Source organism: Mercenaria mercenaria, chromosome 11 (genome assembly GCF_021730395.1).
Source record: "Mercenaria mercenaria strain notata chromosome 11, MADL_Memer_1, whole genome shotgun sequence".
Classification (NCBI taxonomy): domain Eukaryota; kingdom Metazoa; phylum Mollusca; class Bivalvia; order Venerida; family Veneridae; genus Mercenaria; species Mercenaria mercenaria.
Window position 1 is genome coordinate 4,969,996 of NC_069371.1, and position 17,585 is coordinate 4,987,580.

At 36.4% G+C, this 17,585-nt stretch overlaps 2 protein-coding genes across 2 annotated transcripts; one reads left to right on the forward strand and one right to left on the reverse strand.

Annotated features, from left to right (window-relative positions):
- Nucleotides 1-701: 701 nt before the first annotated feature.
- LOC123531877 (carboxylesterase 5A-like) lies at nucleotides 702-7,950 on the forward strand. Its single transcript, XM_045313170.2, has 3 exons — nucleotides 702-1,065; nucleotides 4,460-6,157; nucleotides 6,918-7,950. Exons 2-3 carry the CDS (start codon nucleotides 4,623-4,625, stop codon nucleotides 7,156-7,158), a joined length of 1,776 nt encoding a protein of 591 aa, XP_045169105.2. The 5' UTR covers nucleotides 702-1,065; nucleotides 4,460-4,622; the 3' UTR covers nucleotides 7,159-7,950.
- A 2,025-nt stretch (nucleotides 7,951-9,975) lies between these two features.
- On the reverse strand, nucleotides 9,976-16,004 carry LOC123531878 (neuroligin-2-like). The gene is made up of 3 exons (XM_045313172.2): nucleotides 15,883-16,004; nucleotides 13,877-15,470; nucleotides 9,976-10,885 (listed from the first exon to the last, which is right to left on the reverse strand). Exons 2-3 carry the CDS (start codon nucleotides 15,014-15,016, stop codon nucleotides 10,883-10,885), a joined length of 1,143 nt encoding a protein of 380 aa, XP_045169107.2. The 5' UTR covers nucleotides 15,017-15,470; nucleotides 15,883-16,004; the 3' UTR covers nucleotides 9,976-10,882.
- Between the last annotated feature and the right edge of the window lie 1,581 nt (nucleotides 16,005-17,585).

Sequence of the window (17,585 nt, forward strand, 5' to 3'; positions counted from 1 at the left end):
TGATCTAGCAAGGTGTCAGCGATATGACAAGATTTTGTGTACATATCAGTCGCCGATGCACTTCATGATAAATGGAAGACCGCTGTATTTATTTTCAATTATAATTTCTAGCCTTTCCAAAAATTTACGAGTTCGGCATTTCGCCGCTCCTCGAAATAATGGGGCGGCGGGCGCCGCCCCTGCCGCCCCTGCCGCCCCAGCTCCTACGCCCTTGTGTAACTATATAGGTTACCGTCTGAAATACGCGTATGCATTTACATTTTATGACGATGCATGAACAAGTGTGTAACATGCTGCCCTGTGATGTCTGTACCTGTATCTACTGGTGCATGTAGTTACATGTATTAGGCTTAAGGTAGTTCTGCACGTTTGATAAACCGGAAGTGATGGCGTGACGCCATTTTTCCGGAAAAACGTAGAATAAAGACTGGATTCGGCGTACGGAACAGAAAATCATTTTATGAATTAATTGCAACCGGTGAGTAAATTTATTACAATGGTACTGTTGCTATATTGTAAAGTCAAAATATGATATTAAAACATATCACATGTTAAATAATTCAAAATAACGTCCTAAAATTAGCGTGAAATGTCCGGTTTACTTTAATCATGGTCAAATATCTCAAAAATAAGCACACGGACCTATATATTTTATTTATCAAATTATAGGCCATGTCTTTATTTACAACTGTGAGAAGTTTCATCAAAATTTACATTGTAGAAAAATTTCTATTCGCGAAAATGTTAAGAAAGTTATGATTTTCCCATAGACTCTCATTATGAAATATTGCGTGAGGTCCCTATTTTTCAAATCAGTCTAGCAAAAAATCAAGCACACGACCCTATCTTTTTTATTTGCTTAATTTTCTAGGTATATTCTAAAGTTTTGAAAAATCAGTGTTTAATCAAATTCTACATTGTAGAAATAATTTCGATCCAAACGCGCAGAACTACCTTAATATTACAAACTGGGATATAAATGTTCTAAATTGTCATCCAAATACACCGAGATATACTGTTATAATTTATTGAAATTAACCCTTGTTTTCTAAAGAGGATACAAAGGTAGGAATGTAAATCGGAAGTATTTCTTTTTATTTTCAAAGCTTAATAGTTATACTACATGCAGTGTTTGTAATCTATTTTTATCAATACAACATCACAATTGATTATATAACTGTATTTCTGCAATCGTTACAACTGTATGAATATACCTATGTGAATATAATAAAATTTTGTCAAAAAAGATAAAATGACAGTAATTTAGTGGCTGATCTGGACATTACTAACAAAATAAGTACATGTATATAGATCAACTTTATGCATCGAGGCGTGTCTGCACTTTTAGCTCATAACAATACTAGCTGCGGTAAAGCACCGAGGATAGCGGATAAGTCACGCCTCACTAATTGACGTTGAATTTATAATGCTATTAGAGAGTTTGAGATTTCAACCGTCGCCTACCCCTTCTAGGTCTCTCATATATATTTTGGGTAAAACGTCACCGATATACTTGTAGCCTATTTTATTTATATCACACGTTCCATGTAATATCACGTAAGCCTAAGACTTCTCTTTATTACTATGCGAAATAAAAAGCTTAGTTTCAGGATTTCTGCTTATTAAGTTATTTGATTATCCATATATATAATTAGACTAAATCTGATGCGAAACACTATCAATAGGTATAAGAATAATGAAGTTTTGTATGGCTAATGATTTTAACTAAATACATTGAACTGAACCTGGAAGTATGAAGTTATCAACTGATTTTGAGAAACTTTGAGATTTTGTTCAAACTTTAACTTCTACGGCATATTTGTGTCCCCAGGCGGTATTGATTATACCAGAAGGGCCTTTTTGTCGTATGAAGTGAAGTTTTGAACGTCCGAAGATGTGATATCACGAAAGTCGAAACTTCATTCTTTTTACATCTACTCTGTCCACATACTCGGCATCAAAGACTGAAATCTGGATGTAGGCACATGGCATGACAGTCATTTTACTTGAAAAATAAATAATTACGCGCGATTATCGTTTGGTGGAACATTTTATTTTCACTTCCAAATAAAATCAATCTGTTTCTGTCGGACACTTAATACGACAATTGCGTTTTAATTATAAACATAAAATGGTACTAGTAAGACGGAAAATTCTTCTGAAGTATCAGACAATTTCAGATCTATGATATCATGATGAGAGACGTTTCCTGTTAGCCGTATGGGATATCTCCATTTTTTTAAATGCACGGAACCAGAGCCTGGCAGAGGGACATTGTGGGTTAATTCCCCCTTTGATTCTTACATTTTACAAAGAAAGTCGGTCTTGAAACTCGGTGTGACCCTACCCTACCCCTACCACCCCCTCCCCTCTCTGAAATGGGTGACCCCCTCTTTAATGTTGGTGTCCCTCTAACCAAATTCCTGAATCCGCAGATGCTTTACTTATAAAAAAAAGTATATTAAAATCATATTGTGCTGTCTGAGAGTTGATATGATCATTTTAGGTTATTAACTTTTTATGTGGATATAATGCACGAGTTCTGCAGCGGTAATATTGCGCAACTTTAGAAGCGCAATATTGTCCGCGAAAGAACGAGTGCATATATCCACATACAAAGTTCATAATCTTTTTATTACATATCCACTATCAAATGATTAATTTATATCTAAATTATCGTTCTGTCACGGATGACAGGAAAAAATACGGAAAAAAATTCTCCGAAAACGCAATAAACAAATCAAACTGATGCGCATTAATATTTTCCGCGAAAATGACGTCAACTTGTTGTCGCAACGTGCGCGTGGACGCCATGGACGTCACGCGATTCTTTCCATTACAACGTTAAGAAAACATTCCACGTCCTATATTAGTCCAACTCATGACGTAATTATAACTTTCATTTCATTTCAGTCCGATAAATTACTATGTGCCAGTATCTAATAGGTCAGATTAATCAAAGTGTAAAAGTAAACAAAATGTTGCATAAATTACAAATTAAACAAACACACAATAGCAACAAAAATCTAAAGAAACGAGATCCGCAATGGACGGACCGTCAGGGGAGGTAACTAGAGTCACGGACTGGGACTAGTCCGATATGAAAGCGTTCAACGTCATGATATGGAAAAATGTTTGGAGCAACACTAATGAGTTTTTACATTGTTCACATTGTTTTGTTTTTTTTTGTTTTGTTTTCATTAATCGCTCTAATATCCATGCGATGATTATCATTTTTTCATTTTTAAACAAACCTCTTGTAAAATTCCTGCCCGTTCGGACAATTGGTATCAAAATGCACGGGAAAAAAAACGATCATAATTACGGATAAATTGAATGGGCGGATTAAAAGAAGTAAGGTTCATTCTAATGTTTGAAATCTCAAGAAATTTTAATCGAACTTCAACTTCATACGTTAACTTCGCAAGAGACGTTGAAGGGGAAGGCGAAGGTTGAAATCTCAAACTCTCTATTGACTCTAGGCCAACGGACAACGAATAATTTTGACAGTACCCACTATGTGAGACTGTATAACACAGTCTGTGGGAATAAATTCGCGTAGAGCTAATTGGGTACATCGGTGGAATTATCTACGGAATCTTGTTAGGGCCTTCGAAGCATCGTGTTTGTCAGCCGCAATGCACTACGGGATGACGCGACGCGCCTTTTAGACGATACGATGCTTTGTATTGTATATCGTTGCATGTCGTATCGCACCGTTGCTCATCTCGTCGGGACCCAGTTGTTCGAAACTTTTAACAGGCGATTAAGCGAACGGTTGATTAACTTTTAAACTTCTTTTCGACATTTTAAAGACATAGAAAAACAAGTGTATAATTTAAGAATTATGAACTTTGATAGACCTTTACAATAAAGTCAAAACATCATACTAGTGTTTCCCACCACGACTAATGTCGTAAGCCGACTATTACAATAACTATTATTTCATTTTCTTATCCAAGCTGGGCGCTTTAGTGAACCGAGTATACAGCCCTTTATATAAAGCTCCAGGGGACGGGATCGGTATTCGAGCTGCAACTGACGTTGAACGTGATTCGGAGGAAGATTTATACAGTCCCACGCCGCTCTGTTCGCATAAAGGAGACACTACACAAGAGCAAGATATCTTCAACTGTTAAAATTAGTGAACTACCGATAGTTACGCTGGTATCTTTAAAGTAAACACGATTGTTTACAAAGATACATATAACATTGACTTTTGAAGAAACTACCTTAAAGCGACGCGTTCACACATCTAGGCAAATTTTATTTCTTGTATGGGTGCTACGTAAATGAATTTTGCAAGCTATCATAATAAATTACCAATCACATTGTGCAGAATGGAGTAAACGGGTGTAACCGCTTCTGAAATGCGAAAGAAAATTAACCTATTTTCTTACTTCTTTACCAATATCTAACACTTCTTTTTACTCACTTTATCATATCACTTTTCTTTCAGTGTCATGTTTACATTCTATACCAAACTTGGCGGAAATGAATAACTGAAAAATTTCACATCAGCTATAGGCGAGTAGCTTTAATCCAAAACCTGCTGCGCTGAAACTTGCACTGATTATTATTAGTAGTAGTGGTGATATTAAGTACACCATTCTTGTGGAAAAATGAAATTTAATTCTTTTGAAGTGGTTTCAATGTTAGTATATATCACAGTTGTGTATAGTGATAAGGCAAGCATAGAAACAAAACTTGGAACAATCAATGGTGTAACTGAAGACATAGATGTATTCGGAGAGCATTTCCGCGTGTCCAAGTTTCTTGGCATACCTTACGCGGAACCACCAGTTGGAGAATTACGATTTAGGAAACCCATCCCGAAATTGCCGCTGAAAGAGTCACTAGATGCAGTCCGCTATGGAAATGCATGTTTGCAAGTAGACATTGGAATGCAACCAAAAGGAGATACTATATTTTCAGAGGATTGCCTTTACTTGAATATATATGCTCCAGCCAAAGGAGACATAGGAGAAAAGTTCGCGGTGATGGTTTGGTTTCACGGCGGAGGTTTCGTGGTTGGGTCATCTGACATCTACTCCGGGGATCATCTTTCTGCTTACGGTAATGTTATTGTTGTCACGGTTAACTATAGACTGTCGATTTGGGGTTTTCTTAGCACAGGAGATGAGCATGCGCCTGGCAATTACGGGCTCTGGGATCAGCGGATGGCGCTCATTTGGGTTCACGAAAATATTGCAGCTTTTGGCGGTGATCCAGACAGAGTTACTATATTTGGAGAATCTGCAGGGGCGGCTAGTGTAATATTTCAGGGACTTTATCCCGATAATCGAGGACTATTCCAGAGAGTGATCGCCCAGTCAGGATCTGCTGGGTCATGGTGGGCTAGTAACGACCACCGTCTAGAAAACACAGAGAAGCTAGCGAAATATGCTGACTGTAAAACGAAACATACCAGTGATATGGTTGCCTGTTTGAAATCTGTTCCAGGTGAAACGTTGCTAGATATTGGTAATGACATGAACAATGGTTTCAAAACTGTTCCCGTACCATTCATACCTAACTGGGATAATGAATTCATAAGTACTCCAACAAGACAAACCTTTGTGAAAGACAATAATTTGCCCGTGCAATCACGAGACTTCTTTATGTCCCTGGACATAATGGTTGGTATGAATTGTGGAGAAGGCAGTCTTGCAGTTAGTCCATTCTTTGGAGTTCCAGACCCTGATAATTTCCTTCCAAATATGACTGAATTTGAGCAATTTATTGTACCAGCGTTACAGAAACTTGCCTTTCCGGAAAATAATGAAACGATCATTAGAGACGCTGTAGTTGCAGAGTATACGAACTGGGAAAACCCCGAGGATGAATATATGATAAGAGAAGAGTTTCTTGCAATGCACGCAGATTTCACATTCACAGATCCTCTATACCGCACATTAGACTATCATGCGCCGTCGGCAAGCAACACGTATATGTATTATTTTGATGAGGTGTCATTGAATCATCTATTTTGCCACATGCCTTGGTTCGAAAAGCTTGGTCATGGGGATGAAATACCGTTCATCTTCGGATTTAAAAATGCTGACCACTTGGCCGAATGGAAGTTTTATGCTAATAAATGGGAGGAACAACTGTCTAAAAGTGTCATCAAACTGTGGTCAAATTTTGCCAAAACGGGGTAAGAAACGTTTTCATTAACAGATATTGCTTGTTTTAAGTTTGCAACATACGAAAGTACAAAACATATTCCGAAAGGTCCAATGTTTATCCAGCATGAAACGCACAAAGAGAACAAATGTCCAATAGGACATTTCTATCCAGTTCTTTTTCATTGAATCCGAAATGCATTATGCGGGGTTTGGATTATGCTCGACGTTTGGCGTCGATGCTGTCAAAATGTAATTAAATTTCTAAAGGACATGGTTATGCCTTTCATACATGAGCAATAAAATGAGTCCAACCGCTAAGGTGACTATGTCCTAGCTGACAAACAACTGCTGAATGTGCTTTGTTACAACTAAGAGCTGGTAAGCCCTATATATGTCTCATATGTAAACTTTCTGTTGCTACCTAGCCTTAGTTTAGTTTACCTTGCCCCAATAATTATAAAACAATGGTTTACTAATAACATTGATTGTAAGCTAAATGATTTCAGGGATCAGACGAATCACTCAGTGTTTCAAACTAGATTCTAATTTCATCCACTATGAATCGGTTGTAATTCGCCAATAACGGTGAACTTCACCTGTCTGTTTGCTGGAACTCTCCTACTGTCTGAATTGTTCACCAATTTCTTGTCTGTCTCTCTTCCCCATAAGCTATCGTTTATAGCATTCTCAAAACTAAGTTTTATCATCAGAATTAGTTTATAGGTCATTGAACTTTTTTTTAATCAATGTGTACATGTATCAAATGTGTTAGTATTCTTTTGTTTGCAGAAATCCTAATTTCCCAGATGATCTCAAACTTGACTGGCTACCATACACAACGAAACACCAGCATTATTTGCAAATATCACGTGATATGACGTCATTGAATGTTAAACAACGCTGGAACACACGTCGAGCAAATTTTTGGGCCAACTTCCTTCCAAAACTTGTAGATTCAACACACTGTCAGAGTGATAGTACATCATTTATAACAGGGACTTGTTCAGCAAATGAGGAATGTTTTCCATAGAATGAAACATTTTGTACATCTATGTAAAACAAAGCATTCTAATGAAACACTAAAAATACAGAACAAAACAGCTAATTCTGCCAATACTTTATAGGTCTACTTTTCTGAAATTATTTTGCATAGATCTACTATTAGATCAACGCGTTGTTAAAAGCACATTTTGTTAAAGTTGTTATTGACTTCCCTCATAATGTTTTTCCTATTCTAGACAATTAAGCGTATTATTGTGACATTTCAGAGACGAGTTACTTAATATGGCATAGATTTATTTCGTTAAAATTTTGACATGTTGTTAGATCTAACAGCATATTGCCCTGAGTGTTCGCTAAAAATTCAAAAAGTACTTTCAATAACTTTTAAGACTTTGACAAAATAAATGGTGGTTAAGTTGTTTTGTTCAGTTTAGTTTATTTTTTTTTTGTCGAGCTGATTTCTACTTTTTTTTAACATTAGAGATGTTGTTCATCTTTCAAAATGATGTTTCATAGAGATATGCCTACTTACAAAAGCTGATAACTGTCAGTATTTTCTTACCATTTTGTTTTACTGTAAGTAACATTTTTAGCTAGAGTGAAACATATTTATCACACTTAGATCTAGTTAGATTGTTTGGAAAATATTCAGTTTCAAAAATGAATATTGATCCTTTTACATGTAGAGCTACATCTATTGTTACAATTTATGATATAATTACATGGATGAGCATATTTCGTTTTATTATATACCTGTATAAATTCTGTAAAAAATTCGGCTTGTATTTCACAATTAAATATGAACAGGCAGAAAAAATTCCGTATTGTACCTTTTAAATTCCGTATTGTACCTTCCGTATTGCATGCTGCCAGACTACTTTCATTAATATGCATGACCCGACACAGTTCTATAAATAGCGCACATAAAAACTTCACTTAGTTCCATTTTAATATTCATAAACATGGAAGATTTCGTTCAGTAACAAAACAACAAACAAAATGGTACAGGTATATAATAAAAGGGTCATTATAACAGTAGCTAGCGCGCCTCGTGAGATCCGATCTGGCAAATATCCACTCGAGCCGAATACAGCATTCCAGATCGAGCCACTGTAATAATAACCCTATTTTATTGAAAGTTATCAACCGACTCTAGCATAACAGAGTCTGCTGTTATTTTTCCTGGTTGCCGCTTCTATGCTTCCAGAGGATTCTCTTATAGAATTTATTAGTGTTACCTGAGGATACTAAGAAGTTTCAAAAATCTACATTGCACCGTCTATATTGGTCTTTATTAAAAGAACTTGCCCAGGCTGTAACTTGGCATGTATATTTTCTTAGACAGATTTTTTTTTTGTTGTAGCGTGACTGGGCACTGAAAATCTCATGTTTGCTACTTTTTCTAAGACCCAAAATACTATTATAGATTGGAACAGTCTTCTCTAATGTAGACACTTCAGTGGATCCTGAATGCTTTCTTATATTGCTTTATGTACAGTGTCAAAAGCGTCTACTTGGGTTTTTTTAGCCGTGGCATGATGGAGCTCTTCTTCTGAACCTGGAATATAAAACATATGAAGACTGCACAGTGAATGAACTAGAAACGATCCCATACAGTATAGTTGCCCCCGCTACTTTATTTTTAAAACCTTTCTAGTAGGTTTTACGAAGAGGAGAACTATGTCGAATAGGAACAGTCCTGTCACAGAAAACATAACGAAATTTATAATTTTAACATAAAATCATAAATTGTTACAGCTGACCGATCAGGTGCCGGTCATCTCCTGCAAAGGTCAGACGAAACTTTTACAATGAATGCTTCAGAAATAAGTAGCCGGGTTATTGTATAAGCTAATTTAGATTAAAAACACTGTCATAGGGAACGTCACAAACCATTAAAACGATTATGTTTCATTTAAATACTGAAATGATTTAATACTTTGGTTTTGATTTATCATTCTAGACTAAGAAAAGGGAGTCTATGATAAAGTCCGAGTAAAGGGTATAAACTTTCGTTTACCTCAGCTGGGAGTAATATCTTTTCACAAAGTTCCGAATATATTAAAAGTATGATTCAAACACTAATGATTTCAATATAATTCTTACATTCATACCAAATGCACACGCATCCCATCCTGTGAATGATTGAGTACAGCTACTTGATAAGGCAAGACCGTTTACAGCACAGTTTCAGATAGGGGAAAGGAATGGTGTTGAGATCTGAATAATAATTTTATTGCACAATAAAACGGTCCCGGCTGGTACCACAGCATCTGTTTAACGCCCAACAATTCTGCTAATGGACATTTCGCGTAGTCCTTTGACTTCTGACGGAGAAAGATGTATCAACCTTGTCGTCGATCATCGGACGTCTGGTCTGATCAAAATTTGCAGTGTTTGCCATTCAGTCGTTTTGGTAAGCACCCCTTTTAACAGTTAATTGTACTGTCCAAATTGAAAGATGGACAAGTTCATTATAGGCTAAAGGTTAATTTATCTAACTGACAATATGAAGGCTGTAAGCCTATTTGGTGTGTCAACAAGCAAATTCGATGAATTGGAATCCCCCGCCGAAAGGGTCAGAGGTGAGGAACGGCAAAAAATATATTCAGCAAAAAGTTAAGAATGTTACCAAGAAGCAAATAATTTCATTAGTCAAAATCAAATTAAAAGAAAATGAATGGTTTGTTTAGGTTGGGTGGGGGGGGGGGGGGGGGGGGGGGGGGGGGGCGTGAGGATACAACAGTTTACATGTTGGTTATAAATATTGATAGAAAACGAAAAATGAAAAAATAAAAATTGGGGAGGGGGAAGGGGGAGGGGGTGGGGGTTGACCAAGGTAAGGTAGCGACCAGGTGTAGGTACACAACATCACATGTTTATAATAATTGTTCATGGAAAAGAATGAAAGAAGTTTAATGAAATTCTTCTAATTGGTTGGTTTGTTATGTACAGATCTGTGGATTTTTAAACAATTAAAGGGCAATAACTATATGGAAAACTGATCAATCGAAAAACAAAAAACTTGAAGGGCATCATCGCAGTATCTTGGTTCATGTCTATTTCAAGTTTGATGAAATTCTACCTGCTAATTACTTAGAAATGGCTGCAGACGGACATTTTTATTAAATCAAGGGCAATAACTCTGAGGGAAATTGACCAATCAAAAAAAAAACTTGACGGGCATCATCGCAGTATGTTGGTTCATGTTTCTTTCAAGTTTCATGAAATTCTACCAAGTAGTTACTGAGAAATGGCTGCGGACGGGCGGACTGACGGTATGACGGACTGACGGACGGACAACGCCATTTCAATACCCCCCTCCCGATTTCATCGGCGGGGGATAATAAAGAAGCATAGATTAAGCTGTAAATTTTATCGTTAAATAAGACAGAAGTTACATATGCGAAATAAAACATTAAGGTCTGAATTACCGACACATATGAAGTCTGAAGCGCTCATTTTAAAAGTCATATGAGAATAACTAAAGTCAACAATATTTCAATATATTTTGAATGTTTTTCAAAGTATAACTCAGTCGCACTTTGTTCTCTTTCAATTAGGGGTCGGTGTTGCTACAGGTTGTAGGTTGCAAAATAGCTGGAACCAGGTTTAGCCAGAAATTAGCTTCTCGAATATTCCACCGTTGCTTAACATTTGCTGACGTCATATTTCTTGTAATATGCAGATAGTGTTGAGAGTCGGTGTTGTACAGTAGCCAGTTAAGTCCATTGTCATCAGGGGAATTCGGATTACTGTTAAAAGAAACACAGAGATAAAAATGTCACCATTCTCAGACGATCAAATACAGTGAGCATTAAGTAGTATCACGATGCAACACTGTTTTTGTTATAAGCAGTAATTTCTGTATACAGGAGAACAGTACTGCACCATACACAGTACCTTAAAACGCAGCTAAAACACTAACGCTGAGTGCTTATAATAAACATGATTACCGAGTGCGTATAATACGTATATTGAGCTTTTCTGAAACTTCTTATTTGATTTCGACACAATTTCTTGTGCAAGCAGCTCTACCTTTTGCTTGATAAGCATATAATCCCAAAGAATAACTGGATTACTGCGAAAAGAACGTATCTGACTCTGAAATAGTTGTCAAACACATGCAAAATGTATGACACCAGAAATAGTGTAAGTCTAATCAAATAGGTTCAGATCCACTATTAACGTTGTAACTTAGAAATGATGTTCACATCACACGTCATATATATAAAACAAGAGCTCCGCCAGGCGGGGCAATATACGCCCGAAGGGTTATATCAGAGGATGGGAGCAAAATTTAAAGAACTTGACTGTTGAAGCACAAAGGACTGAAACAACAAAGGAAAGAACTTCAAAAAAAAAAAAAAAAATCTAAGTTCACAAAAAATATTCAAAGTCCACAAAAAATCCTTACCAGGTACAGGTATGTCAAAATACACCTAACAAATGGAGGTACCATCCATGTTGTACCACAGAAAAGTGGTCTCGGTTTTTCCCTACGGCCAATAATAAAATAGTTTCAAAATAAGCTATTTATAATAACATAAAGGGAAGTAATTCAAAAACATTTTATTGTAAGTGATCAAAAAAGGGATCTGCCAAATAAAAGCAAGTGCACTGCAATGCAGAGCAATATACACAAAGCAAAGTCATATATGACATTTGACCCCTAAGTGTGACCTTGACCTTGAAGCGAGTCATCCGAAACATGCGCTCTGCACGTCGTCTCAGTGTGGTGAACATTTTGCCAAGTTTCTTTGAAATCCTTCCAGCAGTTCAAGAGTTACAGAGCGCACATGAAACAAACTGATATGACCCTTGACCCCTAACGGTGTCCTTGACCTTGAAGCGAGTCATCCAGAACATGCGCTCTGCACGTCGTCTCGGTGTGGTGAACATTTGTGTCAAGTTTCTTTGAAATCCTTCAAGGGGTTCAAGAGTTACAGAGCGGACACGAAATTGCTAACGGACGGACAGACGGACACCGGGGGTATAACATAATACGTCCCTTCGGACGTATAAAAAGAAAAACCTTTCAAAAAACAAAGCAAAATATCAAACAGGGAATGCCACGCACCAAAAACGTAGCCTCCTCAAAACGAAACCCCCAGCACGCAGACGCGTGCACCACACACACATACACACACACACACAAACCCAAAGCCAATTCATAAGGACAAAACGAACAACACACACGCACACAAAGCCAACACATAAGACGAAACGAACAAACAAAGGAACACAGTGGGGCACCGCCTTGGAACGGTCAGTGGCAAAAACACCACTGGGGAGCTTAAACCGGTTTATGGTGCACCTAACCTCACTCTTACCCCCACCATGTTCCAAAGACATGGGACAGTGTAAATAAAAGTAATCCCATCCAGGTGAATCTCTTACACACGTAATGGAAACAAAAAGGCATGGCATGTAAAACACAAAAATGCTCGTGTATAAATATATAAAAAACAAACCTTAAGAACCAAAAACGTATGTACTCAATGCCTTTTCAGAAGACAGAGCAACAAGAGAAACACCCTTAAGGGCCCGACGAAACAGGCCAGAAGACAAATATCAAAACAGTTTAGTCCTGGTAGGATTTAAAAACTGCTTATCATAGAGCCCTCCCCCTCTTCCGTCAGACGCAATCAAAGAGGGAAGCGTAGTGTCCAACTGTAAACGGGTTGAACACTAAACATGCGGTATGTCTCAAAACAGTTGGGTCGTAACCTTTTAATAAAACGTTTGATAATCTTTCCCGGGATGAACTACTAAAATTGCGAGTTGTACTCAAAAAGTTGCGTTAACTCTTTTAAATAAATACGTATTGAATCTTTACAAATAATTGGAAAAAATTAACTGACAAATTTTACGAAGTTTGTAAACACTCCATTAAAAAGGTTTAACACTTTCGAGAAGTGTCTTTCAATTATATTGATTAAAACAAATCAGAATTACGATATAATTAGCAATATAGCAATTGTAAAACTTTTAAGAGTTACTGTATATATGATTACGTTCATTGAAATGCTTACAGATACACGCTTGCAAACCGATTAATAGAAAATTGACATGAATAATGACTTATCACAAAGTTTTTAAACATACAGTAAGTTCATTTTTCGTTTTCACTGGTGTCATACAGGTGGCTAGATAAATACGAGGATAGGATTACTATTATATTTGTGTCATTGGCTGATCTTTAGTATTATTTATACATGATACTGATTTGACAGAATAAATTGGTTCTGTCATCATTCGTATACCATTTCTGACTCGTGTGGGAAATTTCTCAGTTACTTGCAGATAATAAGACAATTCTGTTACATAAAACAACAGAGTGAATAGATTTATTGATCGCCGTGAGTTACGGAAAATGGCATTAGACCATACTTAAAATATTTGAATATTGAAGTACACAGCAGGTGACGTGTTTAACTAAGTAGTCGTTTCTATTTTTTTATCATTTTTGTCACAGTCAAGGTAAGTTAGGTTTTGTTATAATATATCCCGATTTTACAATATATGTCCAGTGAGTAACTGTTACTGTAAGTCAAGCTCTAATTATGATAGAAAACTTAGTCCCCAGCTTTTTTTTAACTTAGCACAGAGAGTCGCCATTGTTGCTGTAATTAACAAAATCTTTAAGATGACCTCTTAAGCATAGAATATCAAATATATTTTATCAATAGAGAAAGTTCCATAACACGGAGTTCCTGAACGTTAAGATATTATTATCAACTTACCCTGTTTTTGTTTGCCCAGAGAGGCATTATGTCTGTTGAAAGGTTCATCTCCCATTCCTTGGGAGAAAGTGTTTGATTCTTATATGAGATATCGTACCCAAAAACAAAAACGAGCTCTTCCCCGTGCATCGCTTTATGGTACCATGGAACACCATGCCATAAACGTGTTTCCGGCTCTATATCGAAGTAATACATGTATGTTTTCTGTGTTGGTGTTACTGTTGAGTGTGTGTCTAATGTCTTGTACATTCCGGCATTAAAACTAAAGTCTCCATGCATTCGCATGTATTCCGCTCTAACATTTAATGAGTTGTCAGGATCCGTCCAATTTGTGTTCTCGGTGGCAATCATCTTGCTCAAGACGGAGGGCACGTGTTCACCGTATCCTACTTGCACTAACATAGGTATTAATCTGTTCTTAAAGTCTGTTCTATTTGGCATGAAAGACATCATGTCGTTAACACCAAACATTTCATATAAACCACTTACACCCTCTCCAGCATTTACCCCTATTAGAAAATCGAATTCGGCGAAGAATTTAACTGCATCACGTGACAGTTGGTTGTCTAAATCAAAAACACGCTTTGGATCAAACTTTATAAAGTCATTATCAACTGTAGGAAGGAACGGATAAGCTGGAAGTTGGTCCTCTCCGGAAGAATAAGCAATTAAACTTATCAGTTTGTCTGCGGATACATTTCGTAGACATGAGAGGAGTGTCATCGAAGTGTCCATTTTGCAGTTCGCATTTGATCCTACTGTTTTAGCATACTGTAAATTTTTATCCGTACTGGCCCACCAAGGTGTTACACTGCCACTTTCTGCTATGATTCTTTGAAACAACCCTTTATTTCCTGTATGTAAGCCTTGATAGACAACACTACCTGCCCCGGCTGACTGTCCGAAGATAGTTACTTTCCCAACATCTCCACCAAAAGCAGCAATATTGTCATGAACCCATTTTATAGCCAATTGCTGATCCCAAAGTCCATAATTTCCTGGTGAGACACTGTCTCCTGTGCTTAAGAATCCAAATATAGATAACCTATAGTTTAACGTTACCAGTACTACGTTTCCATGGACAGATAAACGATCCCCAAGGTACATATTTGAATCTCCAAGTGTGAAACCGCCCCCCATATATCCATATCATCACAGGTAATTTCTCGACTTGACTCTTCCTTTCTGGGCATAAATGTTTAGGTACAAACAATCTTCAGAATCGGTTATACTTTGTCTTTGGCTCCCTTGCATGCAAGCATTGTTGTGAGCAAATGCATCTAACGGTGCCCTTATTGGAGCTTTTGGAACTGGCTTTTTGAAGCGTAGGTCGCCAACAGGTGGTTCCTCAAACGGAATGCCAAGAAATTTTTGCAATGTCGACGATTTACCTAGAAACGTTATATTTTCGATTTTTCCATTTATAACCCAAATACTTGTAGATACGGATACCGTTTGTGCTAATGATGATCCCGCAAAAAGAGTGCATAATGTCATCACAATTCCTAGTGTAGATGCCATCATGGCGGCAGTGCAATTTCCAAACTTTATGTAGATCGTTTAACTCTGTCAAAGATTGATTTCACTTCATATCCTGAAATTTAAGTCGGTTTGATTCGATAAAAGAACCGTTTTTGTTAAAATGTAAAATATGGTAGTGCTTTAGAAAATAAACAAGGAAGAAAATAAATTACAAAACAAAAAAAAAAAAGAAACAGTTTCGAAGTTAGAAACGAGTACAATACTGGACTCCTTGAGGTTCCTTAATTGTATGAATAGTCAAAATGCTGTTTAACGGTGTTTAATAGAAAACATAGCATTTGATTTAGAGTACCCAGTGAAGTTGGATGCCAATGTTGGTTCTACGAAATAAATAACAGGCTTGACTTTTCGAATAAGTTATCGCAATTCTGATTATGATTTCTGAGGAAGTTTTAAAAGTGTTAAGTTATAAATTGAATTTAAAAAAAGAGATCACTTTGTAAATAAATTTGAGTATTACTAACCTTCAAGTTTAATATTGCCACATATTCTAAACACTGTTATCGGGCGAATGGCACCTATTTTCTTCTGACCTTATCTGTGATAAGGACAAAACCATTGATAACATTCATTCACTGACTGTAAAGCACTTTGAGGTTTCTAAATACAGTCGAATACCGTTACCTCGATATTCAAGGGTCTGTAAAATTTGCATCGACGTATCCGAAGTTCGACGTAACGATATTGACTACCTGGAACTACTTTGTACTTGTGTCGGACGTCTATATTGCCATTATATCCAATGCTAATTTTTCCTGAGGGTTTTAAAAGGGAAAGAAATAATATAAAACGTAAATACGATTTCAATATTATTGACAATTAAAACATCTTAATTAAATAGTACATACATAAATACAACTTTTTAATTTTTCAAAACATACGTGTAAACATTACCATTTTTATTTTTTCCTTAAACAAGTCTGAATGCAGCGGTAATGTTCCTAGTTGAGTAGTCATTTTGACTGTGCTTCGATAACGAAAATTTGCCAGTTAAATACGAATATTGTTACTCAATCCTAAATGGCAGATTTTGCTCCGTTTAACAGAAAAATATTTCATCCAAATTAGTTGTTATATTATAGTTAGATGTCACACTTACCGTTAAAACTTACCTTGGGTAGCTAAACGTACCTGTCAGGAGATAAAATCATAGAAGTAATACTTACCTTATCGTTATATTATATTTACAGGTAGTTAGAACTTATTTCTTTGTGGGATAGATCTTAGACAGTATCACTCGCGCTCGATGGTACACATCACGAATATTTCAGTGTGATATACATTGCTCGTTTAATATTTATTTCCATTGCTTTTAATTTTGACATGATATTAACCGTTACCCTGCTAAATTTCTATAATGAGAACTTGTCCATCTTTCAATTTGGACAATACCATTAACTGTTAAAAGGGGTGCTTAACGAAAAGATCCTGACTGAATGGCAAACAGTGCAGATCTTGATCAGATGTGCAAGCTGAACATAATCTACACAGGTCGCAAAGGCAGAATCAATCGTGCTAAGCATTATAAGGGTTAAAATGGTTGTCTTGTTAGATCTAAGGAAAATGTCGTGACGACATTTTTTTTTCAAGTAGGGAAGCATGTCAAAGGGTAACATCATAACATAAATAAAAAAAATGAATAAAAATGGTTGTAGTTTTTTCATTGTGCACTTAACATTTAATAATCTCTTTTCAAGAATAGACTTTTTTTCTATATTTGTTTTTCTTATATTGTATGTATTACTTTTTCAAATATATGTTTTAAAATGTCATGCTATGATGTCTATCAAAACTAGACTACATGTTTGCCTGTACTCCACAGACACCATTTTGATAGGTCTCCATTTTCGACCTATCTGCCTTATCTTTCGTCATTTTTGCTACTTAAAGAAAATGGAACGATGAATTTAGAGTAAATTTCAGTACGTATAGATAGCGTGCCAAAGGTTATATGGAGTTGAATCTTCAACAGAGTTCGGAAAAAGTTCGCCGAGGTATTCTGGCAAAAGCCCATGCTTATATTTATAAATCAGATTCAATTTTTAGATTGTTTCTATAATCCGAAAAGGAGACTAAACTTATTTCTTGTGTAAGACGTTCGACTGATACTGAACATGTTAGACCGATATTCTAGCAGCTTCATAGTGGAATTCGTGCAGCGAGTTCT